A 27726-nucleotide genomic window follows, 5' to 3' on the forward strand; every position below is an offset into this window, starting at 1 on the left:
CCAGTGGAGCCCAGCAGGGTTGGGAAGGCAAGCCTGAAGGCCTGTGCCCAGAGCCACCACCCATACCTGTGGTTCCCAGAGCAGATCCCTGCCTCTCCCCATGGCTGTGATGTTGAGACCAGTAGGATGGTCCCTGGCCAAGGCCTTACTACTTGGTTTCTTGAACAAGGTGCTGCTCTGTGAAATCTCCTACTTCCTGAACCAGCTCTCTGAGGTAACATCTGGCCCCTCTCCTGGGCCTCCAAGGAATGTTTCCTTTAGGCAGGCCAGAACTCACCCTGCATGGAGGTCTGGGATTGTACCTTTGGGCTGTTTTCTAGGCATCCCAGGGCCTTGGGTTCCCAGGGACAGGCCTGTGCAGGGCCTACCTGACCCCAGGGTGCCCCTTGCTGGGCTCTTGGGCTCCCTTCCCTACAGGTGCCCAGGGTACTGGGGCCTCCCTGAGATGGCACTGCCACCCCTCAATAAGCCCCAATGTCCTACAGAATAGAAGACCCAGGGGCAACTAGGTGGCTCAGTGGGTTAAGTCTCTGTCTTCGGCTCGGGTCGTGATCTCAGGGTCCTGGGATTGAGCCCCTCATCGGGCTCTCTGCTCAGCAGGGAGCCTGCTTCCCACTCTCTCTCTGGCTGCCTCTCTGCCTACTTGTGATCTCTGTCAAGTAAATAAATAAAATCTTAAAAAAAAAAAAAAGAATAGAAGACCCAAAACAAAGTGATGACCAGCCCTGCCCTCCAATTGTAAAGTTGTGCATTTTCTCTAAGGGGTTTATCAATTGAAAGCTATTTCAAGCCAAATACCAACACTATTGGGAGGGAGCTTCAGAAAATGATATTAATCTTCCTCTGGAAAAATAAACATTTGAAACTAGCACAAAAATTCTGAAAAAGGGAGGAACACACCACACAAAACCCAGAAGTCTTAAAGTAAAACACTGATTATTTGAACACGTTTTAAAAAAAAAAAATTAAAGGGGCACCTGGGTGGCTCAGTGGGTTAAGCCTCTGTCTTTGGCTCAGGTCATGATCCCAAGGTCCTGGTATGGAGCCCCGCATCATGCTCTCTGCTCAGCAGGGAGCCTGCTTCCCTTCCTCTCTTGTGATTTTTGTCTGTCAAATAAATAAAATCTTTAATAAAAAAAAAAAATTAAAAACCCAAATGGAGAAAAGTTAAAAGACCAAACACTGGGAACACTATTTGTAAGAGAATGTCAGACAAAGAGCTAATATACTTAATATACACATTTTAGAAGTCAACATGAAAAAGAGGTAACCAAATTAAAAAATGGGCAATTCATAAGGAAAGAAAAATTCCAGATGAACAGTAAATACATGAAAAGATGCTCACCTTCACTCATAATGTAAGAAACAGATAACAAAGTAGCAACGAAATGCCATTTTCAACTGCCAGATTGGCACCAATGAAAGGTTTTACAACGTATAGTGTTGGTGAGGGTATGGGGAGACAGCCCCAAACATTGCAGGAATGTAAACTGACCAGCATTTTGGAGGGCAATTTGGAAATAGCTACTGTGGTGGAATAAAGGTGATCACAAATTCTTTGACAGTTCTCCCATAGAGAAAGGAGGTCGGCGATCCTTTCCTTTGAATTTGGGCTGGTGTTTACGTTCTCTGGCCAATAAAATCTAGCAAAAGTGACACTGTTATAGTTCCAAGCATATCCCTTAACTTGCCCAGCAGGTTCCACATCCTGCCTCTTACCTGAACTGCAATGACCAGCTGTGAGAAGCCCAAAGCATGCAGGGGAGTCCTGGAGGGTATGGCATCACTTGCAGAGAGAGGTCAAGAAGTGGTGAGGCCTTGTCCTGTGAGTGAGGAAGCTGGCTTGGCAGAGAAGCAAAAATAAACCGTCCAGCTAAGCCCTTCCTGAATTCCTCACCTGCAAAATTGTGAATAAGATAAAGCGGTGGCTTTAGGCATTGTATTTGGGGGTGGTTTGTCCTACAGCAATAAGTAACTAGAACAGCTATCCAAATTTAAATTTACACTTTGACCCAGCGATTTGACTTCTATGAATCTAACCTACCAAAATGTTTGCACGATGCACAAAAATACCTGACCAAAGAGGTTCATTGCAGCAATGTTTGTGATAGGTAGCACAATGCTGGAAACAAGCTATCTGTCCCTCACCAGGGGAAAGGCTAGTGTACCTAGTTAATGATATATACTGTACCTACTGAAAACCTGAACCAAGAAAAAGTGCTCTCTGTAGTCCTATGAGCCTAGAATGACACACAGAATGGTTAAGGGCATGGATTCTGACACTGTAAACACTGGTTCTGCCAAACGTGATCTGTGCAACTTAGGGAAAACTGTTTAACAACTCTATTCTTTAATTTCCTTACTTGTAAACTGAAGATGATAATCATAGCACCTCTTTCAGAGGGCCGTGGTGGGAAATAAATGTGTTAAAATGATAAGCCTCGGGGCGCCTGGGTGGCTCAGTGGATTAAGCCGCTGCCTTCGGCTCAGGTCATGATCTCAGGGTCCTGGGATCGAGTCCCGCATTGGGCTCTCTGCTCAGCAGGGAGCCTGCTTCTCTCTCTCTCTCTCTCTCTGCCTGCCTCTCCATCTACTTGTGATTTCTCTCTGTCAAATAAATAAATAAAATCTTTAAAAAAAAATGATAAGCCTCGTGTTGCTCTGTGCAATACGTACTTTGAAGAGGCCGAATTTAAAGTGGGTTGGAGCAGACTTTTAATATTCTTAAGGGGCTGCAAAGCAAAGGATCTGCCATTTTGCCATCCTGAGATGGGCAAGGGAGATTTGACAAAGACTGAAAGGCAGCAGTGGGAGAATGTTTTCAGAGAAATGGACTCACACTATACTCCCTGTTCTGTTTCTTGCTATCTCTTAGGCATTCTTCCTACCTCAGCACTTATAAACCCATTCATTTCTTTTTTTAACAACTGTTCAGTATTGCCTTGTATGGCCGCACCTCAATATATTTTTATCCTCTAGTTTTTTTCCGGATTTACTGAAAAAACAAAAACAGAAACAAAAACAAAAAAACAAAATTGACCTACATCACTGTATAAGTTGCCTTAAACTTTGATTTACATATATTGTAAAATGATCACTAACCCCTACTGGTGGACTCTGGAGTGTTTCTTCTTTCCTACAGTTACAAGCAACACCACACCAAATGTCCTTACACATTTATTTTTGCCCTAGCACTGCTATGATTTCTGTAGAAGATGTAGATTCTTCAAAATGGAGTTTTGAATGGAGTTTTGTGGATCCTTCAAAATGGAGTGTAAAGTATATATACACCTAAAAAAATTCTGATGGCTCTGATCAAATTGTTTCAATATCTGGTCCCATTCCCCATCCCCACTGCATTTGTTTTCACAACTCTGTTTCTTTGTGCTTATTATTGTTATTTTTTAGACGAACTTTAGTATAATTTTGCAAAGTATTATATGGCCTTGTTTTTGAATTAATACAGCAACGAATCAAGTTCCATTGTCTGCCTTGAAAAATTCAGGCTGGTAGGGATGGGGGTGCAGAGGTATCCCGTGGGTGGGGGTAGTAGCTGCAAAATAAAGCAGTCACCCCATCAAGGCTATAGGGCTGGCACTGAAGGCTGGACCATGAGTTTTAGGAGCCTCCAGGAGAGAGCAGCACTGGGGTCGAGACAATTAGGGAGGCCTCCGAAGAAGAGGTTTCGTGCCCAGCCTTTGCACTGGTTCCAGAGCATTTTTTAGAACGCTGACTCACTGAATGCTCACGGTAGCCCTTAGCATTAGGTGGTATTATTATCTCCACCTTCCAGATGAGGAAACTGAGGCCTGGAGAATGAAAGTCTTGCCCAGCTCCAGCCTTTGAGCTCTTGGCTTCCCTTTTCCTCTCTGTTGATAGTGCTTTCCCTATCCCTGCCTCAGGACACTGCCCGTGGCGGGGTGGCCTTCTTAAAGAGGCTGGAACGCAGACCCCAGGCCACACCGCGCTGCCCCACCTCCGGGCCCACAACTCCCGGGCATCCCCGCCCTCGTTCAGGCAAACACCTCTGGGACATCCGTGCTGCAGTATTCAAATGCACATTACCCTGGCCGGAACCCATCGTCCGTCAATCGCCAAACTCTGAACAGCGTTATTGTATCTTGGGCGCTCAGGCTGACGAAGGCCTGGGACTCTCCCGGGAGGTCCTTAGTGAAGGGGGAAGTCAGGGAAGTGGGAATTAAACTGGCAGCTCACCCGCCGATACGGGGTCCTGACATCCCAGCAACTCTGCCGCCTTTCACCCCGCCCCCCCAGGGGCCAAGTCCTTGCCTGGCGGCCAACCGCCTGCGCTGCGATTTTGGGGAAAACCTCACAAAACAGAGTAGCAGGAAGCCGGCGTGGAGAACCAGCTCCGAGAGACTCGGAGGCTGCGGGCAGTCCCACTTCTCCGCGAGGCTCCTCCGTGGCAGGCGGACCCAGCCAAGCTCAGGTCAGACTGGCGTCTGTAATTCCCCGCAGCTGGCTCTCACGCTCCTGCCGCCTCGGTCGCGCTCGTGCGGGAGGTGGGGCGGAATAAGGTGCGCACACCTGGGACAATTACGGTATTTACCGCCGGCAGCTCTTGGCCGGCTCTGGCTCCCCCGTGTGTCGACCGCAGGAACTGCAGTTGGGCCGAACGGAGAAGTCGCGCAGCTGGAGAAGCCGCTTGAGCGGCCGCCGCCTGCCTTTCGCCCTCGTCTGGCTCCTCCAACCCCGCGTGCCTGCTTGCTCTGGTTTCTAGGGTTGCCCCCAAAGCGCTTTTCTTCCCGGAGAGCGCGCGCGCGCAGCTGCAGCCGGGGTACCCTAGGGACTCACACGGCAGCGCCACGTGGACCACCCAGTTCGCCTTCGGAGAGAGGCATGCGGGGATTCCACTCGCCTGTTTTCAGTGTGTCCTTGGGAGAGTCATTAACCTCTGCACTTCGCTTGCCTCCTCGGTAAAATGTAGCTTAAATTTACTGGGTCTTACCCCACAGGGTTGTCCAGACGATTCAGCGGGATAGGTGGCAGGTAATGATTACCACCATAATGTCACTCGCTGTGTGCCAGGGACTGCTTTAGGCATTTTTGAAAAGACCCTATAAAAAAGTATCACCCATAGATGAAGAAATTGAGATTTAATGATTTGCCCAGAGTCACATGGCTGGAGAGTAGCAGAATGGCGACCAGACTCAGGAATATGAGTACACAAGGGATGGGAAGTGTGGGTGGGGTCCAAGGTTTGTAAGTTTAGGGGGGTGCCCAGAGGCCTGAAAAATAAAACAGCCAGCCTTCGTTAATCAATGCTTTCTTGCTCTAATGAATTATTCATCCCATCTTAGTATCATGCTTGCTTGGGCAGGGAACTAAAAGACCATCCAGGCTGACTTCCTTGTGAAGATGGGGAGAGCCTTCTCCAGGGTCACATGGCTGGGCAGAGCAGAACAGAGCTGGACCTCAGTCCTAACCCTATGCTGGGGCTGCTTCCCCCTTTCCTTCCCCTCTGGGTAAGCAACACTCAAACTGCCCACTCTGTACCGGCACTTCTCCAGGGGCTGCCCACTGGCCACTCCTGACCTTACTTGGTAAGAACCTTCTGCCATTCCCCTCCTTCTCCCTTCTCCAGGCATTCCAGGCCTCTCTCCCCTGAAGGACTAATGGCTTCCTAGTGCTGACACATGACCAGTAAATATTTTGCCATTGTCTGTGTGTATGTAACTTTTTTCCTTTTGTTAGAATGGGGCTAGCTGGGGGACCTGGGTGGCTCAGTCGGTTAAGCAAGCATCTGCCTTGGGCTCAGGTCATGATCCCACTGCCTTTTGCTCAGGTTGTGATCCCAGGGTCCTGGGATCAAGCCCTGCATCAGGCTCCCTGCTCTGCCGGGAGCCTGCTTCTTTCCCTCTGCTGTTCCCTCTGCTTGTACTCTCTCACGCTCACTCTCTCTCACATAAATAAATAAATAAATAAAATCTTAAAAAAAAAAAAGTGGGGCTAGCTATGGTAGCTACACTTGTGGTGAGCATAGTTTTATAAATTGTATAAACTCATCAGATTGAAATTAATGTAACATTGTGTGTCAGCTATCCTCAACTATACTCAACTATACAAAGAAGGAAAGAGAGAGAAAAGGGCTTATATATAAATATAATATATAATGAGTGATTTCTAGTGTCATCTTTGGGCATATGAATCATGGATGTATTTTTCCTTGTTTGTATTTTAAATTTTCTTTGGTAATGAACAAACATTACTTCATGAGTAAGACAAGAAATAAAACTTGTTTCAAAATCCTTTCAAGAAAAAGGCCAACAATAATAAAGAAAATGAGCTAGAAATAAGAATGGATTGTTCTCAGGAAAAAAATGAAAATGGTTTTTAAACATAGGCAAGATCACTGACTTTGTTCGTAATGACAGAAATGCAAATTAAAATTACATACATGGGCTGCCTGCTCAGCAGGGAGTCTGTTTCTCCCTGTCCCTCTGTCCCTCCCCCTGGTCATGCTCTCTCTCTCTCTGTCAAATAAATAAAATATTTATTTTAAAAGATAAAATAAAAGATTTTATTTATTTATTTGACAGACAGCGAGCACAAGTAGGCAGAGAGGCAGGCAGAGAGAGTTGGGGGAAGCAGGCCAAGCAGAGAGCTCGATGTAGGACTCGATCCCAGGATCCTGGGATCATGACCTGAGCAAAAGGCAGTGGCTTAACCCACTGAGCCACCCAGGCACCCAAATAAAATCTTTTTAAAAAGGTATACTGAGTTACCATTTTTTACCTATCAGATTGGCAAAAATCCAAGTTTGACAGGATGTCCTATTGGGAAAGTTGTGAGGAAACAGGCATTCTCATATGTTGCTGATGGAGTACAAAACAATACAGATTCTGTGGAGGACATTTGGCAATTGCTAGCAAAATCACATTTGCATTTACCCTTTAACACAGCAACCCTGCTTCTAAGAATAGATCCCATAGATGCAGTGGTTAAAAAAAAAAGCCAAATGATAGATGCATGAGGCTATTCATTGTAACTCTACTGTAATAGCCAAAGATTGGAGATAGGCAGGTGGCCATCAGAAGGCACTGGTTGGCTAAGCCACACAATGGAGGACTCTGAGGCAGCAAAAAGAACAAGGAAGATCACAACAGACCATTGCAGAGAGATCACCTGGGTGGGTTTTTCGGTGGGTAAAGGATTTTTACAGTAGGCAAATCTGTAGAGATAGAGGGTAGATTAGTGGTTGCCTGGGGCTCTGGTGGTGACAGAGGTGGGGGCAGTGAGAGCTAAAAGGTATGGGGTTTCTTTTTTTGGTGATGAAAATGTTCTAAAATTGAATGGTGACGAGAATACAACCCTGAACAATACTAAAAACCACTGAATTGTACACTTATATGTGTGGATTGTATGGTGTGTTATATCTCAAACTTGTCAAAAAAAAGGCAAAGTGAGACAACTGTGTATAATATGCTATTGTAGGAAAGGGAAAGTATATATCTATGTCATGTCACATATACATATATATGATTTAAATTAAACAATATAAGGGTAAGCAACAACAACAGAAATGGTTATTGTGTTGGTCAGGATTCAGTTAGAGAGCAGAATCACTCTGAGATTACAGGATGGGGGCTTTATCATAGCAATGTGCTTTGCACGATTGTGGAAGGAGCTGGTGAAGACAGTCACTGCAAGGGGAGGAATCAGAGGAGTCACTAGCTGGTCAGTCTGAGAAACCCAGTATGTCTAGCTGCCCAAATGGATCCACAGCGGAAGCTGCAGGGGCCTCTGTTGGAAGCTGTGTCCTCTACATAGAGGATGCCCCTGGGTCTGCCTCTGAGCATCGGTGGTAGCCAGGGGCTGCTTTGGTCAGTAGGATCATCAGAGGGGAAGAAAAACTAGATGTGAATGAAGGAGAGCAAGAACCAACTGGAAACTGCTGGGCTATGATAACTGACCGTGACAACCTTCAGAGACTTGACTTTGAAACTATAAATATTTTACATAATTATTAAACAAAATTAACGTTTAAAAAAGCAAAAATGAAACAAACTTCTGATTTTTTTTCTCCAAACCTATGCTATGTTGAGTTGGTGACATAACCACACAGGTAGGAACTATCCCAAGTGATCTCAAAACAGTAATGTGATTATAAGCCCTGAGTGGGATATATTCAAATGACAAGAAAATCCTTTTTATTTTTAAGTAGGCTTCACGCCTATCAAGGAGCCCAACATGAGGCTTGAACTCAAGACCCTGAGATCAAGACCTGACCTGGGATCAAGAGTCAGACCAACTGAGCCACCCAGGCACGCTCCCTCTGCCCCCTTTTCAAGTAAACCTTTCATTCAACATGGGGCTGAAACTCACAACCCTGAGATCATGAGCTGCACGCTCTACGGACTGAGGCAGCGAGGGGCCCCAATGAGACAAACTTTTAAAAATACTTCAACAGTGTTCAGGAATCATATTGTTGGTTTTTATGTTGGAATTGTTATTCTGAAACTTTTGTGAGTATATTGTGGTTAAAGTGAACGACAAATTATGTTGCCATCACTGAGAGGTGGGACTTCCAACATAGGAGAAAGAAAATACAGATGTAATTTTTATAACATTAGGTAAAAACCCTGTTGTCTTGAATTTGAGCTTATAGTCATTCAATGATGAGTATGAACTAGTGATGCATTTTATCAGGAAACAAACAAATGAGACATTTCCTAGCTCTATCCACTGGAAGTTCCTAGAAATAAGACCAACCCAGTAGCAATGATCATCCCTAGTGCCCAGACTGTGGTCTCTCGATATCTTTCCCGCTAAAAGGACCCAAGACTCCTTGGGTCTAGAAATGGCTGATTCTAGGTCTGGGGCTGGGAATGGGCTGGATCAACCTGGAGTATCTTGTCACACCAGAAGCAGGGAAGCTGTTAAAGACTACTGTGGTTGACACAAAAAGGTTTAGTCTCCGGTTTGGCCAAAGAGGCCATAATTTGAGCGTCAATAAGGAAAATAACTTCAGAGGATTAAACACAGTGAATATGGGCGAATATGAATTTACTTCAATATAATGCAGGGGAGAGAAGGATGTTAACCAGAACAGTTAACAGCTGAACCTGGATGATAGATATACGGGGTTCATCATATTATTTGCTCTACTTTTATGTATATTTAAAATTTCTATAGTATTCTTTTTTTTTTTTACAAAATTCCTATCTCTTAGATAAGGCAAATATGGCAAAATTATATGTGATACTATTCTTTCAACTTTTCTGTAGATTTGAAATTTTTCTAAGTAAAACATTAAGAGAAAAAAAAAATCTGCCTTGATACTTTTGCCTCAGCAAGAAGCCTCAAATCTCAGACCCAGGGTCCAATGCCTTGGAAAATAATGCAAGTCTTTTTTTTTTTTAAGTGGGAAGGAATTCAGGAAAGTTGAGATTGTTAAAAAAGAAAACCATAGGCCCAAGATGGTGTCACTTTTGCTCAGTCAAGTCACCAAACAGCAGCTGAATACCTAACCTAAGTGCAGTTTCAACCTCCCGCAGAAACATAGTCTCTGTTAAGTCAGTCAGGGATTTTCTGGTCAGCACCAATGAGGTAATCTGTCACATGAGCCCTCTCCTTGCCTCCAACAATCCTTTCTTTTCTTTTGTGAGTAACATCCTTGTCCCACCTGCCTTCCTGTAAAAATGACAGACAAAGCACATGTCTCCCTTCATTGATGGAAGCCCTGAACATGTAGGTTTGAAGTTCCAAGTGGTCCTTGCAAGGAGTCCAGATACTGTTAGGTTTTCCTCCTAGCTCTGACCTTGCTGGATTTGGGGACTGCTACATTTGGTGCTCTGGGACCATAACATTTCTCTCAGTTCCAAAGAGCTACTAAAAATGGAGCCCAAGTTCTGGGTTGTGAGGCAGCTCCCTGAGGCAAAAGAATCAAGACAAAGACATGATTTTCTCTCTCTCTCTCTCTCTCTCTCTTTTTTTTTTTTTTTACAATTTTATTTACCTATTAGAGAGAGAGAGAGAAAGATCACGAGCAGGGGGGAAGGGAAGAGGGAGAAGCAGACTCCCTGCCCAGCATGGAGTCCAATGTGGGATTCATCCCAAGACCCTGGGATCATGATCTGAGGCCAAAGGCAAAAGAGGCTTAACCTCCTGAGCCACCCAGGTGCCCCGATTTTTTTTTTCTCTTAATTTTTACTTAGGAAAATTTCAAATCTACAGAAAAGTTGAAAGAATAGTACCATATATTAATATTTTACCATAGCTGCCTTATCTAAGAGATAAGAATTTTGTAAAAAAAAAAAAAAATGACTGTAGGGGCGCTTGGGTGGCTCAGTGGGTAAAGACTCTGCCTTCAGCTCAGGTCATGATCCCAATGTCCTGGGCTTGAGCCCCGAATCAGGCTCTCTGCTCGGCAGGGAGCCTGCTTCCTCCTCCTCTCTCTCTCTGCCTGCCTTTCTGCCTACTTGTGATCTTCGTCAAATAAAATAAATATATATATATTTTAAATTACTCTAGAAAATTTCAAATATACATAAACATAGAGCAAATAATATGATGAACTCCATGCTAGTCTGGTGTTCCGTTTGAGTATGAAATGATGAGCAACGAACTCTGAATAGGAATAGGGAGACCCAGTGTTATTTGTGTGTCCCAGAGTTACAGATTGTGACTGCTCCGGAGGCAAAGGCTGCTCGAAGAAGGACAGTGTGGGTAGGGATGGCAAAACTAACATTGGAAGATGCACACTTAAGCCGGTCCAAAAATGACAAAGAACTAATTGTGGAAAAGGAAATGTCAAGTGCAAAGATCCTGAGGCAGGTCAGGGAAAATTTCATTCTGCTGAAAGGAATTTAACAAGTTTAATTTTATTGTTTTTTCCTCCCCCAGGGAAAGAGGGCTTCAGCTACCTTCATTTGACTCAATCTGTTCTTGACTGATTGATTTGTTGATTAGGTTCTTCTTATCTCTTAACTCAGGCAAAGTTGCCCTGTGGGCAAAGCATCCTGTGACGGGAACCAAAACTACCACCCCCTCAAGCAATAAGGACTGCCCTGATGACTGCAAGCCTCCATGACCAACCCCACAACAGTGACTGACCTGACCTTTACTGCCCACCTGCACGTACCCACTGACTTTTGCCCCACATTTTCCTTATTTAAACTTACAAGTATTCTCAGCACTAAGAGATGGTCTGTGGGTTGCTGGCCTGTGGTCTTCTGGGTGTTGGCCTCACGGAAATTAATTCCTTCCTGGTTTCATCCTCAGTCATTTCTCTGCCTCTGGATTTTGTCAGTGGCCAGGGGACGAATCTGGTCTGCTTGGGACCCCTGGAGTCAGGTGCCCTCACACCTTTAGGCCCCAGCTACATGAGGACTGAAAAAAAAAAAAAAGACATTTGAAATGATGTGTATCATTACTAAGCTAAATAGAGCTCATAAATGAGTATCATTGACGTTATTTTTCCACAGTCAAACCAAGTTTTCCATCACTTTGATATTTCCACCTTGTTTCTAGTAGATGTTAAGGTCAATCACGTCCCTCTGTCACACACACTCGTACAGGTCCTGTAGCCACCTCACATGCCCTACCCCCAGCCCTAGCACTATGCTCTCAGGCTCTCTCTCCACCTCTGTTGACTGTGATGGTCTCTGATTTACCTCTTCTGTCCCCCAACCCCACAGTCCCTTTAGCATTAGGGAAGCAGCATGTGTGTGTGGAACTGTCTTCTTTGAGAATGACCTGGGGATCATCAGAGTGAGCGAGCACTTGAGTGAGTAAGGGGGTGTGTATGTGGTGTGTGGGGGGTGAGATTGAGGGCTGGAGAAGCAGGGTGAAAGTGGGCTCTGCATACCATCAAGGAAGGAAAAAGGCAGAGCCAGGGTTTGGTTCCCCCAGCTACCTCCCTCCAAATATCCCCCCCAAGATAGAGTGGTATGAACACCTAAGGCTCTGGGGCCTTGTCCAAAGTGGCCCATCAGATTTTGCATCTTACTCCCTTGTTCATTGAACCATGGTAGTTTTAATAAAAATTCAACTTTTCTACCCTTTCCCAGTCATCATGTAAAATTTAAGTCCCGACGATGGCTTCCTGTGCTCTTCATTCTCACTGTGTATCCCAAGATATGAGTATCCTAGTTGAGATGCAAAAAGCAGCAGCCACTTCATTCTGCCAGCCCAGAGCTATGGCTATCACTGACGGCAAGTGGGCAGGTGTGCCAGCCACCCGCTCCCTGGCACCTCTGCATCCATCCGGGAGGCCAGGGCTTAGAGAGAGAAACTGCCTGATGCCTGTGGCTTTGACTCCATCAGAGTCTTCTCAGCCTGCCGGATGCTCAGGTTCTGGCTCTTGAACCAGACCACCTTGAATGAGAAGCCTGGCTCTGCCCTTTACCGATGTGAGTAGGGAGAATTATTTACTCTCTTGTGCTTCAGTTCAGTCTCCATAATATGGTGATGCCCATTTCACATAGGGTGGTTTGGGGTACAAAATGAGATAATTCACACAAAGTGCTTAGCTTGAAGCTCACTAAGCGTTACTTATTATCATTATGTTATTTTTTCCAAAGGCCATCCCAAATACTTCCTCCTCTAGGAAGACTCTTTGAACTTACAATAATGACTGAAAATTATTACCAGAGAACTAGTAATAGTTCCTTGTCTTGGGGTAGAGATGCCTGGGACTCCAGGATCCCTAAATCTAAAGGGCCGTAAACGCCTTCAAGCCAAAAAGGCAAAGAAGAGAAGACATGGACAGCCCCCAGGGGTCTGAAGTGCAACCCATTCTGATATGTTTAATGTGTATCTTTTTGTTTGTGTCTTTGCAATCTCTATTGTCTTGTATGTATGCATTTATTGATATTGTGTTATAGTTCTCACTGGGTTGTACTTTTTCAGCTCAGCAGTGGGTGTTTAAATCTGTGTTGTGAACACACCTGGTTGTAGAGGGTGCTTTTAGATAACAGGCTTGAGCAGGCCAAAGCCCCCCCCCCCCCAAGGACCACCAGGCTGAATGCAGACAGGCTCATTAAGTGACCCACCTCCAAATAGCCCTAAGGCATCAACGTGCTACTTAAAACCAGGCACAATTACCAAAAAAGGGAAAACTCCTGTGTGTCCCCATACTTCCTCACTCCGCCCTATAACTATAGGTTCTTGCCACCACATGTGGTGTCCCCTTTATTGTCCTTGCAATGTATCCAATAAAGTTCTCTCTATTTTGTTCTGCCTTGGTGAATTCTTTCAGGGCCTGCGTCCCCAGCCCGCACCCAGTCCCCAAGCTGCATCCTGGTTCCTCATTTCTCTAGTTGCATAGTCATACTTTACCCACCCACTCCCTCAGCGCAGAAGCTCAAGTCACCTCCAACTTCCAGCCACCACGAAACAAGGCAGCAAGGAATGTCCTTTTTTTTTTTTTTAAAAAAAAGATTTTATTTATTTGACAGAGAGAAATCACAAGTAGTCAGAGAGGCAGGCAGAGAGAGAGGGAAGCAGGCTCCCCACTGAGCAGAGAGCCCGATGCGGGACTCGATCCCAGGACCCTGAGATCATGACCTGAGCCGAAGGCAGCGGCTTAACCCACTGAGCCACCCAGGCGCCCCAAGGAATGTCCTTTTACATGTCCTTTTCCGAGACTGGAAGGGAAAAGCTGCATTCTAGGGTCAAAGTTCGCTGTGTTCAGTTTCCCTCATGACTACGGGACTGTTTTCCAGAATGGCTGCCCCAGTCCACTCCCACTATCCGTCCACCTGGCTGTGACAGCTCCTCGCTGCTGCCAAGGTTTGGAATTATCTAGCTTTCTGATTTTGCCAGTCTAATTGGTGTGATACCTCATTGTCATTTTAACTTGTATTTTTCTGATCATGAATAAATCTGCCCATCTCTTCATATGCTTACAGGCTTGCTGGGGGTGTCTGTGGAGTCTGACTTTCAGTGTCTGGTGGCAGCTGAGCAGGCTCCTGAGCACCAAGGATGGGGCCTGCAGGAGGCCTTACACGAACGTCCAGGGCCGAGGAGGCTGGGACAGCTCCTTGGGCAGACACGCCCACGGGGACCTAAGGAGCCCAGAGGGGCCCCGCTCCGCTGGCCTCCCGTGTGAAAGGCGCGGAGCCGTGGGCAGGTCGAGGGAGCCGTAGGAGGCACCTGCATTCTGGTTCGGGATGTGGGGAGAGGCCGCAGCAGCTGCGCCCACGTTGTGCTCCAGGGTCCAGGCAGGACCGAAAGCTCCGGAGAGGCGGCGGCCGCGCGCACCCCCGCGCTCCCGGTAGCCCCCGCGTCCCGACCCCTGCTCAGCGCCCCCTCCCCTCGGCTCGCGGCGCCGCGCCCACGCGGACACGCGGCGGGGCAGAAGCGCGCGCCTGGGCTGCGGAACGGCGGCATGGAGGAGCCCCTGGCGTGGGAGACCGACGGCTGTGAGTCGGCCGCGCGGTGGGGTCTGGGGGCGGGCGCGGGCAGAGCCCAGAGGAGTCCCGCACGCCCGCGGGGGTGCAGGAATCCGCGATTGGCGCTGGCCGCGCGGCCACCTCGGTCTTGGGCTTCTCTATGGCGTCCAGAGGAACGCGCACGGGACCAGGGGGAGGGACACTGGCCGCGCGTCCGGGACTCGGCGGCGCCACGGGTCCGAGGAGCAGGGAGCTGCCGCCGCGGAGACAGTAGCTAGAGGTTTATACGAATAAGGTCATGCGATCCTGTATTGAGTACTTAATTTGTGTGCTAGGCCGAGCCAGGGCAGGGATGCTATTTGATCTTCACAGACGCCCTGCGGGTTGGATCTATTGTTATGGCCATTTTGCAGAAGAGAAAGCCGAGGCACAGGATGGTTAAATAAGTTAGCCAAGGTCACACAGCCTTTAAGTGGTAGAAACGCTGAAGGCCCCTGCTCTCCCAGAATGCTGGGGTTGGGTAGGGGAATGAAGGCTATACCGCATGGGGAAACTGAAAACCAGAGGAGCTGTGGTGTGCCGCAGGTGGGATGAGCTCACGGCACAGCATTCCTCACGGAGTATGCTCAGTGCCAGGGCCTCTAGGCCGGGTAGTGGCATCCGGTGGGCATGTGGGCATCAGCTGGCCTAAGAGGCTTTGGCTGCACTCCCTGGGAGAGAGGGAGGAGGACTGGGCTAGTGTCCTCCCTGGGATGGGTGGGGGACGGTGAGGGGCTCTATAGAGGTGCTGTTTCAAAGGGTGCAGGGTTCTTCCTGGGTCAGAGGATGACTTGAGTGGCCCTTAAAGAATGTGCAGCTATGGAGTATTGGGATGTGTGGGAGGGAATTCTGGGCAGAGGAGGCAGCATGGGAAAGGTCTCCAAGGCCAGAGCACAGTGTGTATTGGATGTGGACAGAAAGAAGATGCATGGGTTGAGGTGGATGGAAGGGATGAGATTACGCCTGATGAGGGCCTTGCAGGGTCTGCTCGCTCTCACTCACACTCAGTGCCCCTTTGCCAACACAAACCAGGCCACTTCCAGGCTTCAGCTAAGAGAAGGGGAATCAGAGCTGGAAGAGATCTCTACAGATGATTTTCTTCACCTTCCTGCAGTTTTACAGCTGAAGAAACCGAGGCCTCCAAGGGGTACATGGTTAGCCTGGGATCCTGCTGCTAGAAAGTGGCACAGTGGGTACCAGAATCCCCGCTTCTCTAAGCTCACACCTGAAGTGGAGCTCTTTTCCCCAACCGGGATCATGGTGTTGTTCAGCCAAGAGGTTAAGGAAACAAAAGCTCAGGACTTAGTGCTTCCTGAAGGTATTTGAGATCCGAGAGGGATTCTTCCAGTAAAGCCCTCTCTTCCCCTGTAGGAAAGGCACCCTCTTTAGAGGTGGGAAAGGGCGGAGCTAGCAATGGAGACCGCACTTGGAAGGTGGTGTTTTCTCCCTCCCCTGAAATATTGACCTGAAGCTGCCTCCCGCTCAGTGCCTCCTTCCCACCATTTACCTGAGCTTGTGGTTTGATTTTCCAGGGGACTAATGAGTCTTAACTGGGAGAGCATCTTATAGTTGAAAGGCCCCTGAAGAGATTTAATGATTTGTATGTCATTCATTCATTCAACAGATGTGTGCCAGGGCCCGAATTTGGGGATACAGCAGTTAACAAATCAGACAAAAATCTCCCCTGTCATGGCTTATAACAGTGGGGGAGGGGGAGAAGACAGTGAACCTAGTTAAGTATGTAAGTATAGCATATGTCTGTGGTAAGGGGTGCTATGGAGAAAAAGAATGTAGGGAGGTGGCTTGGGAGGATGCTTTCCTTGGTTGGGATTTCTTGGACCCTGAATTGAAGGAAGCCCCAGCTGGAGGGACACCAGAATGTATTCTCTGACCCTTTACCTTACAGGATTCATAGTGATGATGATGTTGGCACTATTTGCTAGATACCATGGTAGGGGCTTTTCATATCTTATATCTAATCATTACTACAACCCTACAGGGCAGCTCACGTTCCCCATTTTGCAGATGAGGGAACTGAGCCACAGGATAATTAAATCACAAGGCCGGGAGACCTGGAAGTGACTCGCCAGAGTTGAACCTAGAGCCATGTGATTGCCCTGGGCCAGCAGCTCCCAAAGACCCTAGGTTGTATCTGTAAGGCCTCGAAAAACCCAAGACCCTCTCCATATCTGGAAAGCATATCTGGAAAATGGATGGCAGGCCTGTCACTGAGCTCATGCTAGCCTTCCCTGCCCAAACACTGGACACCTCTCCTTAGATATACAAAGGGGCTGGATCTGGACATTCACATTGGACCAGACACACAGGATGTGGGTTTGGCAGCAATCAGACCACAGATTATCTGTCCTGTAATGACCATGCAAAGGTCTAGCAAATATTTGTGCCTTGTGCTAGTATGTCTAAGCCTTTCTGGGGGAGGGACAGGCATCTATTAGTCTGCTATGTGTCACTCATGGAAAGAAAGTTTTATGGATCCCTCCCTGCTGTGAGCTGTAGGTGGGTCAGCAAAGGTCAGATGTGGCCAAGGACACCAGACATGCTCACAAGCCAAGAGCAGTCAGGATGATGGCAGTGTGGGGGTCTGGTGAGATGAGCCCAGGATGTCACCAGGCCTGGCCACCACCCTCTGAACCCACCACTGTCCCTGGCAGACCTCAGAGCTCTCTATAGTCTGAGGTAATGATGCAGTGTTGAGGCAAGGGGAGCCCTGAGAGAAGGTAAATCAGGGTGGGCCACACAGCTGTGTGTGGGAGGTGATGGCTGGTCAGGATTCGGGATGAAGGGAGAGGAAATGGAGGGACAAGGACAAAGAAGCCAGGTGAGCGTGCCTCTGGCCTTGCCCGAGCCTGATGAAGTAGGTGGCTCAGTACCTCCTGGCTGCCTTCTTCACTGGACACAGCCAGAGAAAAGGTAGTTATTAACTCCAGTGGCAATGAATTCTGTCCCTTCCTTAAGAGCTGCTCTTGGGGTCATGAAAACTGGATGATGGGGGACCTCTCTGGGCCGTGATGGGCACACACCTGGCTCCCGTGGACAGTCTTACTGTCCCATCTTTAGGGTTTTGCTAAGTCCTGGTTATGTGCACTTGGGGTGAATTAGTGAAGAAAAGCAGCTTGTCTGGGGAAGTCCCTAACATCCGAAGGGAGGAGCGGCATCTCCACCTGAGTCCGAGTCCGAGCTGGAAGAACCCCTGCCTGGGAAACATTCCAGGCAGGGAGGAGCTGTTCACCCTTCCTCCTCAGGCCGTGTGAGGACCCTGCCCCTCATGCCTCATCCCCTTTTCTGCCCTTAGTGCTTCCTATGGAGAGGCAGCTCCATGAGGCCGCCCGACGGAACAACATCGGGAGGATGAAGGAACTGATGGAGAGGAGAGTCAACGTCAGGGCCAGAAACCACGTTCGTAAAGGGGCTCTTCCCAATCGGGAGGCTTGGATAGGAATAGTGCCTGCCGCAGTGATCGCAGTGACAATTCTACACGGGAGAAACAGTTCATGGAGCCCAAGGCAGAAGCATTTGCATGTTTTAACTTGGGGGAGGCTCAGATTGTCCACATTGTCTCAAGGTCTTAGCGGTCTTACCTGAGGTCAGTGTTAGGCCTCCCAGCTGGGCTTGGGCAATTTGAGATCTTATACTCTTAATTCCTGTCACCCATCTGAAAGGCACCCCCAAGGAACAAAGATTAGAGTCAGGAGGGCAGGGGTTGAAGGCCAGGAGACAGATGGACAGACAAATGGACAGAGAGGGGCAGAAGCCTGGAGGAACAAAGATGGAGTGGTGCCCGTGATTAGAAGTCCAGGAGTCCAAGACTATGAGAGGCCAGACCAAGAGAGGCTGAGCATGTGCGAGGAAGCAATTTAGCAGTTCAGTTTTCTGAGCACACACTGAGTGTGTAAAACTGTTGTGGGCTAGGTGATCCAAACACCAGGTAGGGAGGCAGACCCAGCCCATGGATCAGGCCGCAGGGCAGGCTACATTTGGGGTGGTCCATAGCCCTGCTGGAGGAGGAGGTGGGGAGAAAAGCCATTCCTTCTGACAGGGGCGGGGTAGGGGGGGAGACACTGGTGAGAGGCCCGGGTGCCATGCAGGGTAGCTTCTCTCTTCCTTGGGCTTCTGGGTTCCAGGCTTGTCTTAGAGGAGATGCTGGCCTGGGTGGGAGGTCAGTGGAGGCTGAAGGGGTTGGATGCAGGATTCCTGACTGTAGCAGAGGCTGCTCTGTATGGGGTGACATGACAGGTGTGTGACCTGGGTCTTCCGAGCTTGTCCAAGGCTCAGTAATAGTAACAGGAATTCTCAGGTGCATCTGGTGCGGTTTGGTTTTCAGAGCACTCCGCCACCTGTTTCCTGGTGGTCGTCCCTCAGCCCTGGAGAGGTGGGGGAGGCAGGAAGTGTCGGTCCTATTTGTAGATCAAGACAGGCACAGATGAGTATAGCAAGTCACCTTAGCAAGTCACTATACAAAACAGCGTTTTATTCATAACTGGAGCCCCAGTATCCACTGGACAAACACTTGCACAGAAACAGGGACTTGTAGGATGACAGGATACTAAGGCCAGATCCATTCATTCATCCGTCCATTCATTCATTCATTCATTCGGTCAGTCAGTTATACTAAAGGGCTCCCCCTGGGTCGACACTGTGCTAGGTGCTGGGGACCAAGCAGAGCCCACAGCAGATGTGGTTCCTGCGCTCTTGGAGCTGACTGGTTGGGGAGAAAACAAAGTGAACAGAGTCTCACAACAAGTTCATTCCCACTGTGATAAGCTGAGAGCATGTGGAGGCCAGAGGGAGCCCGTCCCCCCTGCTGCAGTCAGGCAAGGCTTCTCAAGGAAGTGGGATTTTTGCCAGGTGAAGACAGGCAGAGGGGACAGTAGGGGCAGAAGCTCTGAGGAAGAAAGACCACACAGAAAATTAGTGTTTCCTTTTGTTGTCCCCTGATAAGCTAAAAACTACGGTTCGTGGGCTGGCGGAGGCAGGATTCCCCCAGTCTTGCTCAGATGTGCTGAGGCCAAAGACCGTGATGACTTCCAAGGTGGTCTCACCATGGGGTGCAGGATCAGGCCCCTTCAGCCCATTCTGAAGGAAGGAGGGGACAGAACCCAGGCAGTCGGGGAGCCCTCAAGGACTAGGACAGTAATCTTCTGACAAGTGGCTGTCCAGCAGGAGCAAAGACAGGGCAATGGGGAGTAGTCCGGCATTTCTGAGTTGTGGTGGGCAGGGCCTAGGGTCAGGAGTTTGTCCCAAGAGCTGTGGGAAGCTCTGAAGTTTTAGTGGGGGATGGATGGGTGTACTCATGGTGTCTGACTACATTCGTTTCAGCTGCTTCCATGTGGAGGAGGAGGAGGGGGCCTGAGTGTCACCACCAGATCGGCTGTCCTGCAGCTGGAGAGATGGGGGGGAGGGGGAAGTGGGGGACTGGCCAGGCAGGCAGCTGGTGCCTCAAGCTCTCCTGTCCCTCCCGGCAGGTAGGCAGGGTGGCCCTGCACTGGGCTGCGGGCGCCGGGCACGAGCCAGCTGTGCGGCTGCTCCTGGAGCACAAGGCTGCTGTGGACGACGAGGATGCGGTATGGGAGGGACCCTCATGCAGGCGCCCCTGTGCCTGTGTGCGTGTCTGTCTGTCTGTGTGTCCCAGGGTCGGGGAGGAGCACCAGCGCTCCCTCTGGGTCTGAGTCCACGGTCATGGTGGAGGGTGCGCTGATCTGCAAACACAGGGCTCAGGGTGGACAGGGAATCCATCTTCAGGGGCCAGTGACACACACAGACGAGTTTCCCCCTGTACAGCCGTAAAGATCTCTCCATTTTCTAGAGTTCTGTAGTTCTCAGAGAGCCTTTTCAGTCCCTCGGGATACCATGTGAACAGGGAGAGAGGCGGGCTGTAGAACTGATAATTGGATGGATTGATAAAGGACTTATTAATAAAGCCATCAGGAGAGGGGACTCTCACGATATGCCACAAGGCTGTGGCCTGGCTAAGGCTTTAACCAGCGACCTGGATGAGGACGAACAGTCTGGGGCTCCTGGGTGGCGCAGTGGGTTAAGCAACCAGTTCTTGGTTTCCGCTCAGGTCTGATCTCAGGCTGGTGAGTCAGCCCTGAGCTGGGCCCTGTGGCAGACTGTGCTCCACACGGAGTCTGCTTAAGCTTCTTTCTCCCCCTGCCCTTTCTGCCTGTGAACTCTCTCTCTCTCTCAAATAAATAAATAAATCTTAAAAAAAAAAAAAGAAGACTGACAGTCTTACTTAACAAATTGGCAGGCAACACCGTGCTGAGAGGGAGCAGTGACAGGGTCTACAAAATCATCTCTATAGGTTTAGGGAAAGGACTGGGTCTGACAATGACATTTGACAGGAATATATTTAAGAGTCTGAATCAAACATTTTTTTAAGGAATTACAAACTTCCCTGCAGAGATATACCTTTCCCGGAAATACTCTTCTTTGCCTTGGCCTCTCTCTGCTCCCAGGCCCCAGCATGAGGGAGAGCTTGATGACCAGTTGGGGCTCTGGGTGAGGCAGCAACATCTACCTTCCCACTTCTGCCCCATCTCTCTGCATTTGCTTAGGCCTCATTTAGAGGTGACTCTAGAATAAAAATGTCTGGGATCCTTAGCCTGAGCTTCCTGATAAAATACTGGAATCTCATGCAACAGGCCTTTGCCCACAGAGTCCCTCCATGATCACTGCTGTGCTCTGTTATTTCTTCCTTGAGAGAATCAGTGAGGAGAAAAGATATGCGGGAGAAAGAAAGAGATAACCACCTGGGTGGCTCAGTTGGTTGAGCGACTGCCTTTGGCTCAGGTCATGATCCCGGCATCCCGGGATCGAGTCCTGCATCAGGTTTCTAGCTCCACAGGGAGTCTGCTTCTCCCTCTGACCTTCTCCCCTCTCATGCTCTTTCTCACTGTCTCTCTCTCAAATAAGTAAATAAAATCTTAAAAAAAAAAGAAACAGTGCTTTTATAAATCTTCTGTTTCCTTTGCAAATAGAAGTTTATATATTACATATAAATAAGAAAGATTTTACTTATTTATTTGTCAGAGGGAGAGAGTGAAAGGGAGAAGCAGACTCCCTGTGTAGCAAGGAGCCTGATAAGGAACTTTATCCCAGGGCCCTTGGATGAAGACCTGAGCCGAAGGCAGACGCTTAACCAACTGAGCCGCTCAGGCTCAGTAATAAGTATATTTTGAAAACTAAGAAAGCTGATGGGCATGCCTACTTTAGATAACAGAAGGGTGGGGGGTGACAAGAGAGGGAGATCCTGCTGTTGGGGGAAGGTCTCAAGGGATATGCCACAGGGCTCTGTCCTGGACAGTTCTTGAAACTAGGACATGGAAATATCCCTGGGGTTCCCACTGGCAGGAGGCTCTGGCTCCCATGACTCTCCTCCCTCAGCCAGCCCTGAGCATTGACCCTTTTCATTCCCAAGCTCCTGTGGGCTTCTCCCCATGGACTCTGCCCTGTGAGTACTCATGCTTTCCCTCAGCCAGCCAGCCCACAGTTACTGTAATTCTCCCCAGTGCGGGGTCATAGGCAGAACCATGAGGGCAGAGGTCAGTGCAGGGGCTCTCAAGATCCCGGAGCACTTCACAGGTGTTGAGGAAGTGGCAAACAGGTGCCGGGCCACCCTCGGAAAAGGACCCAGACATGCTCTCAGTGGCCGCAAAGGGCCTGTGGGCTGGAAGGCGCAAGGATGCAGATTTCAGTGCAGAGTAAAAAGGGACTTTCTAACTGTGAGCAGTGGTTGTCAGGGCAGTGCCTGTCTGCAGGCACAAGTCATCCGCCTGGAGGCTGTCCTATAGGAGAGTCAAACAGTGGTTCCAAACATCAGTCTTCACCAGCCACAGCAAACCAGAAAATAAGAACAATGTAGTATGTTTTTCATGCAGCTGTATTTGCAAAGAGCATACTCTGAGATTAGTTTCTCCCCAATTTTTTTATGTTAAAATGTTCCTTCTTTATTAAATGATGGGGAGAATAGATGGTAGCTGTTATTTATTTATCCATCCATCCATCCAGAGACAGCATAAGTGGCGGAGGGGCTAAGGAAGAGGGAGCAAGAGAAGCCCAAACAGGCTCCACACCCAGCGCAGAGCCTGATGTGGGCCAGTCTCATGACCCAGGAGATCATGACCTGAGCAGATATCAAGAGTTGGATGCTTAACCGGCTGAGCCACCCAGGCACCCCTATTTTAAAATTTTATTTAGCAAGAACAAAAGTTTGCAATAGTGTCTCAGCCTCTTAAAAAAATGCCACGGAGGGACACCCGGGTGGCTCAATTGGTTACGTGTCTGCCTTCTGCTCCGGTCAAGATCCCAGGGTCCTGGGATTGAACCTTGTGTCCAGCTCCCTGCTCCGTGGGGAATCTGCTCTTCCCTCTCCCTCTGCCTCCACCCCACCCCCACTCGTGAGCTCTCTCTCTCTCTCTCTCTCTCTCTCAAATAAATAAATACAATCTTTTCAAAAATTTAAAAAATAAAAAAAATGCCATGGTTTTTACGTTCATTAAGCTTAGCGGCTCTCTGGCTTGGGTGGCACTTATGGTCCCTTACGGTTGTATGATTTTCAGTGCAGACGTGGGCCAAGGTGGCACAGCCACACCTGCTCACATTCACCTCAACTCCTCCCCCTTGTCCTCTCCCCCAGTTTGGGATGAACGCGCTTCTCCTGTCTGCCTGGTTCGGCCACTTACAGATCCTCCAGATCCTGGTCAACTCTGGGGCCAAGATCCACTGTGAGAACAAGGTAAGGCCTCAGTGGGGAGCCCCCTTGCTCTCCGAGTCCCTGCCCCCTCTGTTCCCCTGCCCTGCTGCACTGGCCTGCCCCCACCTCTGCCATCTACCCCCATCTGTTCCCCCTCCTTCTCCCCACATGGCTCTGCCGTCCCAGCTTGCCCCACCTTCTGAGGACCCTCCAGAAGCCCCAGCTGAACTCAGCCTGTGAAGTTGGGGTACTTGCTGTTTCCACTGGGGCTGGGAGAAGTGCTCGGGTGCCTTTCGTGTCAGCATTAAAAGCCTCTTTCTTCTAGTGCCCCTGACCTACGACCACTCTATTATGTTGGGACAGTCCCTGTCCCTCTGGGCAGCCTCCTTATTCACACAGGAGAAATCAAAGTAACACCCTCAGAGGGTGGTTAGAAGATTTCTCGAGAGAGGCTGGGGCCTCCTCCCACCTCCCGCTCGGCCCTGGCTCCCTTGTGGTGCGGTGGGGTGGAAGGAGTAAAGTTCTGGTTGCCAAACCCTGGGACCTTGGGCAAATTACGTAAGCATCCTGAGCCTCAGTTTCCCCTCGGAAAATGGGGGTGCTAGTCCTCACCTCTGAGCTGGGGGAGCAGCTCAGTGTTGTGTGTAAAGTGTTTGGCTCAGTGCCTGCATGTTAGGGAGCCTGGTGCTCCCGCGCTGCTCACCCGGGTGCTCCGGGAGGAAGGAAGCCCCAGGGAGTCAGAGTGCCAGGGATCCCAGCACTGGTGTCTTACCTTTTCGGGGGTCAGTGGTCCTTATGAAAACGCAACATTTCTGGACCAGAGCTGTCAGCCAGGAGTTCTCAATCCGGGTCCTTAGAGAAAATTCAAAGTGGAGGAAAAAAAGGACCTTTCTGTTTTCGTTAACTTCTACTTAAAAATTGAGCATTTTTTTTTTCAATGATGAAAGAATGCAAGAGTGGAAGGGGCATGGTCTCTTGAGGCCACAGCTGGGAAGTCACGATACCATTTCCACCATATTCTATTGCTCGGAGCCCATTGCCTTGCCAGCCTGGCTTCAGGGGATGGAGAATATTGGATCCCCTCCACTCCCCTTGTTGGGTAGAGTAGCACAATCCTGTTGCTTTGGGTTTTTCCAGGGGTGGGAGAAATAGTTGTGGCCTTTTTTTTTTTTCCCCCAAAACTTTATTTATTTATTTGACAGAGAGAGAAAGATCACAAGTAGGCAGAGAGGCAGGCAGAGAGAAGGGAAAGCAGGCTTCCTGCTGAGCAGAGAGCCTGATGCAGGGCTTGATCCCAGGACCCTGAGACCATGACCTGAGCCGAAGGCAGAGGTTTAACCCACTGAGCCACCCAGGCGCCCCAGTTGTAGCCATCTTTGCAAGTGGTCCCTCTGACTACCTTTCTATCCCTTGTTCAAGGTCCTCCCTGGAGGTATTCAGCCCACTTGCAAAGGAGCCTTGAGCCAGACCATGGCTGGGCCACAGTCCCTTTGGCCCTGGAGATTTTTTTTCCCTGCTATTTACCTGACTCTGCTTTGCCAGGGAATGGTGATATCTAGAGTTTCACTAAACGGTAGACTGCATGAAAATTTCAGCAATTTTCCCATTAATGTCCTATGAAGTATTGAGTCATCTTGTCTCCTTACTCTCCTCCGATCTTGCGATAGTTTCTGTCTATCCTTGTTTTTCACGACCTTGACGCTTTTGAAGAGTCCCAGTCGGGCATTTTGTACTCTGTCCTTTAATTCTGGTTTGTCTGATGTTTTTCTCATGATTAGAGTCTCATGATTAGATTGGGGGAAGAAAACCAGGGGTTAGGTGTCTTTCACTGCCTCCTATCAGGGTGCATAGGACACTGCCCAATGACAAAGCAAACACTAATTAATTAAGTAAACTCTGTGCCCATGGGGCTCGAACTCATGACCCCAAGATCAAGAGTCACATGCTTTTCTGACTGAGCCAGCCAGGTGCCCCCAAAGTGCAAACAGTTTGGTAGTGAGTTTGATGTCCTTTATTCAGAAGAAAACATTTCCTGGATGGAGGGACTACAGCCCTTCAAAGCAGTTGAACACTCTTCTCGAGGGATTTGGGGCAAGAACGAATTTCTTAGAGACCCAAAAGCAACAACCCAGAAATGGCAGGACTGGCTGCTAGGGGAATTTCCTTGTAAGGCGGGCAGGTTCTGTTTTCTAGGGTAGGGGCAGTTAGTACCGCTGAATGTGTGTTAGGTTGTCACTGGTGTACGTTCCTATAAGTGCAGGCTGAGGTAGATTTAGATAGATAGATAGATAGATAGATAGATTGATTTGAGAGAAAGAGAGAACACAAGCAGCAGTGAGGAGCAGAGGGAGAGAGAGAAGCAGACGCCATGCTCACTGAGCAGGGAACCTGACAAGCAGCGCTGGAGCCCCGGACCCTGGGATCATGACCTGAGCTGAAGGCAGGTATTTAACTGACTGAGCCACCCAGGTGCCCTTGAAGTAGGTTCAGATTTGTGACCTGGGCCAGGTCACTGGGCAGCCTCTATTTTGTAGGTCTCGATAGAAGAGATATCAGTACCAATATGGCCTGTCACTGGTGATGTAACCTTGATCCAATTCTGACCCCAATTCCAATGTGTGTGTTTTTCCATATCACAAGTAATTAGTTCAATTCTCCATGGACACTGACCGGGTATCCCACAAATTTAGCCCAATTCCAACACTATCTGCCTGGAGAAAGCATCAGATTCCCCTTGTTAAGGGCTCAGTCCCACAAAACCACCCCCATTTCAGAAGCCAGTCCCTCACCTGGGGTTCCAACCGACTGGCTATAAATCAGAGGTTCCCGTGACCTTCTCATTAGGGTTGGTTAATTTGCTGGAGGGGCTCACAGAACTCATGAAACCAGTTTACACACTGGATCCCAAATTTATTCCAAAGGATATTAAAGGACACAAATCAATAGCCAGATGTAGAGACACATGGGTGAGGTCGCGAACAAAGGAACTTCTGTCCTTGAGGAGTGTGGGATCCAGCCCGTGGATGCATTCTTGTTCACCAACCTGGAAGTTCTCCCAACCCTGTCCTTTTGCATTTTTATGGAGGCTTCATTTTACTGACTTACTAGATTAAGTCCTTGGTCATTGGTGATTGACTCAACCTTCAGCCTCTCTCCCCTCCCTAGAGGTCAGGGAGTGGGACTGAAAGTTCTAACCCTCTAATTGAATTGGTTTCCCAGGAAACCAGCCCCCATCTTCAGGTTACCTTGGGCTTTCCTTGCCGGCAAATTAACATAACAATAGACACTTTAATCTCTCTGTACACTTAGAAAATTCCAAGGGTTTTAGGAGCTCTGTGCCAGAAACAGGACGAAATACGTATTTCTTATTATAAACCATAATTTCACACTTGATCATGTGGTTATGTGGTCTTAGCCAGGTTTCTCCACTGGAATGTTAGCATTTTACCCCCTTAACTACTCTATTGTTAGAAATTCTATGGTTTTAGGGGCGCCTGGGTGGCTCAGTGGGTTAAGCCTCTGCCTTGGCTCAGGTCATGATGCCAGGATCCAGGGATCGAGTGTCAAGCTGATAAGGGGGGGTGGTTGTCGTCTCTGCTCAGCGGGGAGCCTGCTCCCCCTCTCCCTCCCCTACTTGCCTCTCCGCCTACTTGTGATGTCTCTCTCTTTGTCAAATATATAAATAAAAATCTTTAAAAAAAATTCTATGGTTTTAATTTGCATTTCAATAATGACTAATGATGTTAGGTATCTTTTTATGTGCTTATTTGCCATCCATATACCTTCTTTGTGTCCAAATGATTTTTTAATTGGGTTGTTTAATATCTCATTGATGAGCTTTTAGAGTTCTTTATAAATTTTGGAATCATTTCAAAATAAATTACAGACATCACTATACTTACCTCTAAATACTTCAGCATGCATAACTAACTAGAATTCAATTTCTTTACCTAAAATGAAATATAGAAATCTTAAGTTTGTAGTCACTGAGATTTGACAGATTTTGCTCCAGTGTAATCCAAAGCACTGTCAAAATGTACAACATCATTCAGTATATTGATTTTTATGACCCATCGATGGTTGCAATCCATTTAAAAACAGGGCTCCAAACACTCCAGCTATAATGCAAGGCCTTGGTAGAAGCTCTGGGCTATAAACGTAGGATTTGCAAATGTCCCTCACTTAAATATTGCTTCTGGGTCCAAGAGACCTTCTTCCAGTCTACACCTCTTTTGTGGCCACTTCTCCTCTGTTAAAAAACAAAATTCAAGTGAGTAAATTTAAAGATCTAATTGGCTTAATTCAATGATTCATGAATTGGGCGGCATCCCATCTAGCAAACAGAAGGGAGCTCTGGGGAGCTGTGCAAAATGAAAGACTTTTATAGGCAAAAGGCAGTGAGGCAAGGAAGTTATTCTAGCAAAGACTGGATTGTTTTAGGCAAGATCACCTTCCTTTGGGGGCCAGTGGTGGGGGTGGGGTGGGGGAGTCTGTCAGGTGGATTTCTTCCCCAGTGTTAACCAGGAAATTCCAGACTGACTGGTTAAGATTACTTATCTGGGGGCGCCTGGGTGGCTCGGTTGGTTGAGCGGCTGCCTTCGGCTCGGGTCACGG

General features: G+C 48.4%; 2 protein-coding genes and 1 long non-coding RNA gene across 7 annotated transcripts in view; 1 reads left to right on the forward strand and 2 right to left on the reverse strand.

Annotated features, from left to right (window-relative positions):
- The window catches only part of PIF1 (PIF1 5'-to-3' DNA helicase), a 79706-nt gene extending 68350 nt beyond the window's left edge, over positions 1-11356 (reverse strand). Inside the window, exons 1-2 of one of the 3 annotated variants that reach the window (XM_032342857.1) lie at positions 11145-11356; positions 1720-1897 (exon numbers count right to left, since the gene is read on the reverse strand). In XM_032342857.1, coding sequence (XP_032198748.1) covers positions 1720-1784 — 65 coding nt within the window. In that variant the 5' untranslated portion in view covers positions 1785-1897; positions 11145-11356. Of the gene's footprint in view, positions 1-1719; positions 1898-4065; positions 4210-4548; positions 4614-11144 lie in introns of those variants that run through there. The other 2 variants (XM_032342860.1, XM_032342855.1) reach the window with 2 other exon arrangements.
- Positions 11357-14048: 2692 nt separating this feature from the next.
- Positions 14049-27726, forward strand: part of ANKDD1A (ankyrin repeat and death domain containing 1A) — a 41058-nt gene continuing 27380 nt past the window's right edge. For all 3 annotated transcript variants that reach the window (XM_032342864.1, XM_032342865.1, XM_032342866.1), the window contains exons 1-4: positions 14049-14387; positions 17710-17813; positions 19880-19978; positions 23056-23154. In XM_032342864.1, coding sequence (XP_032198755.1) covers positions 14354-14387; positions 17710-17813; positions 19880-19978; positions 23056-23154 — 336 coding nt within the window. In that variant the 5' untranslated portion in view covers positions 14049-14353. The remainder of the gene's footprint in view (positions 14388-17709; positions 17814-19879; positions 19979-23055; positions 23155-27726) is intronic.
- Positions 17789-27347, reverse strand: LOC116590704. The gene is made up of 4 exons (XR_004285709.1): positions 27015-27347; positions 23885-23964; positions 18660-18811; positions 17789-18069 (listed from the first exon to the last, which is right to left on the reverse strand). It is a non-coding gene; the product is annotated as an uncharacterized LOC116590704 (long non-coding RNA).

The sequence above is a fragment of the Mustela erminea genome, chromosome 5, assembly GCF_009829155.1.
Source record: "Mustela erminea isolate mMusErm1 chromosome 5, mMusErm1.Pri, whole genome shotgun sequence".
Taxonomy (NCBI): Eukaryota; Metazoa; Chordata; class Mammalia; order Carnivora; family Mustelidae; genus Mustela; species Mustela erminea.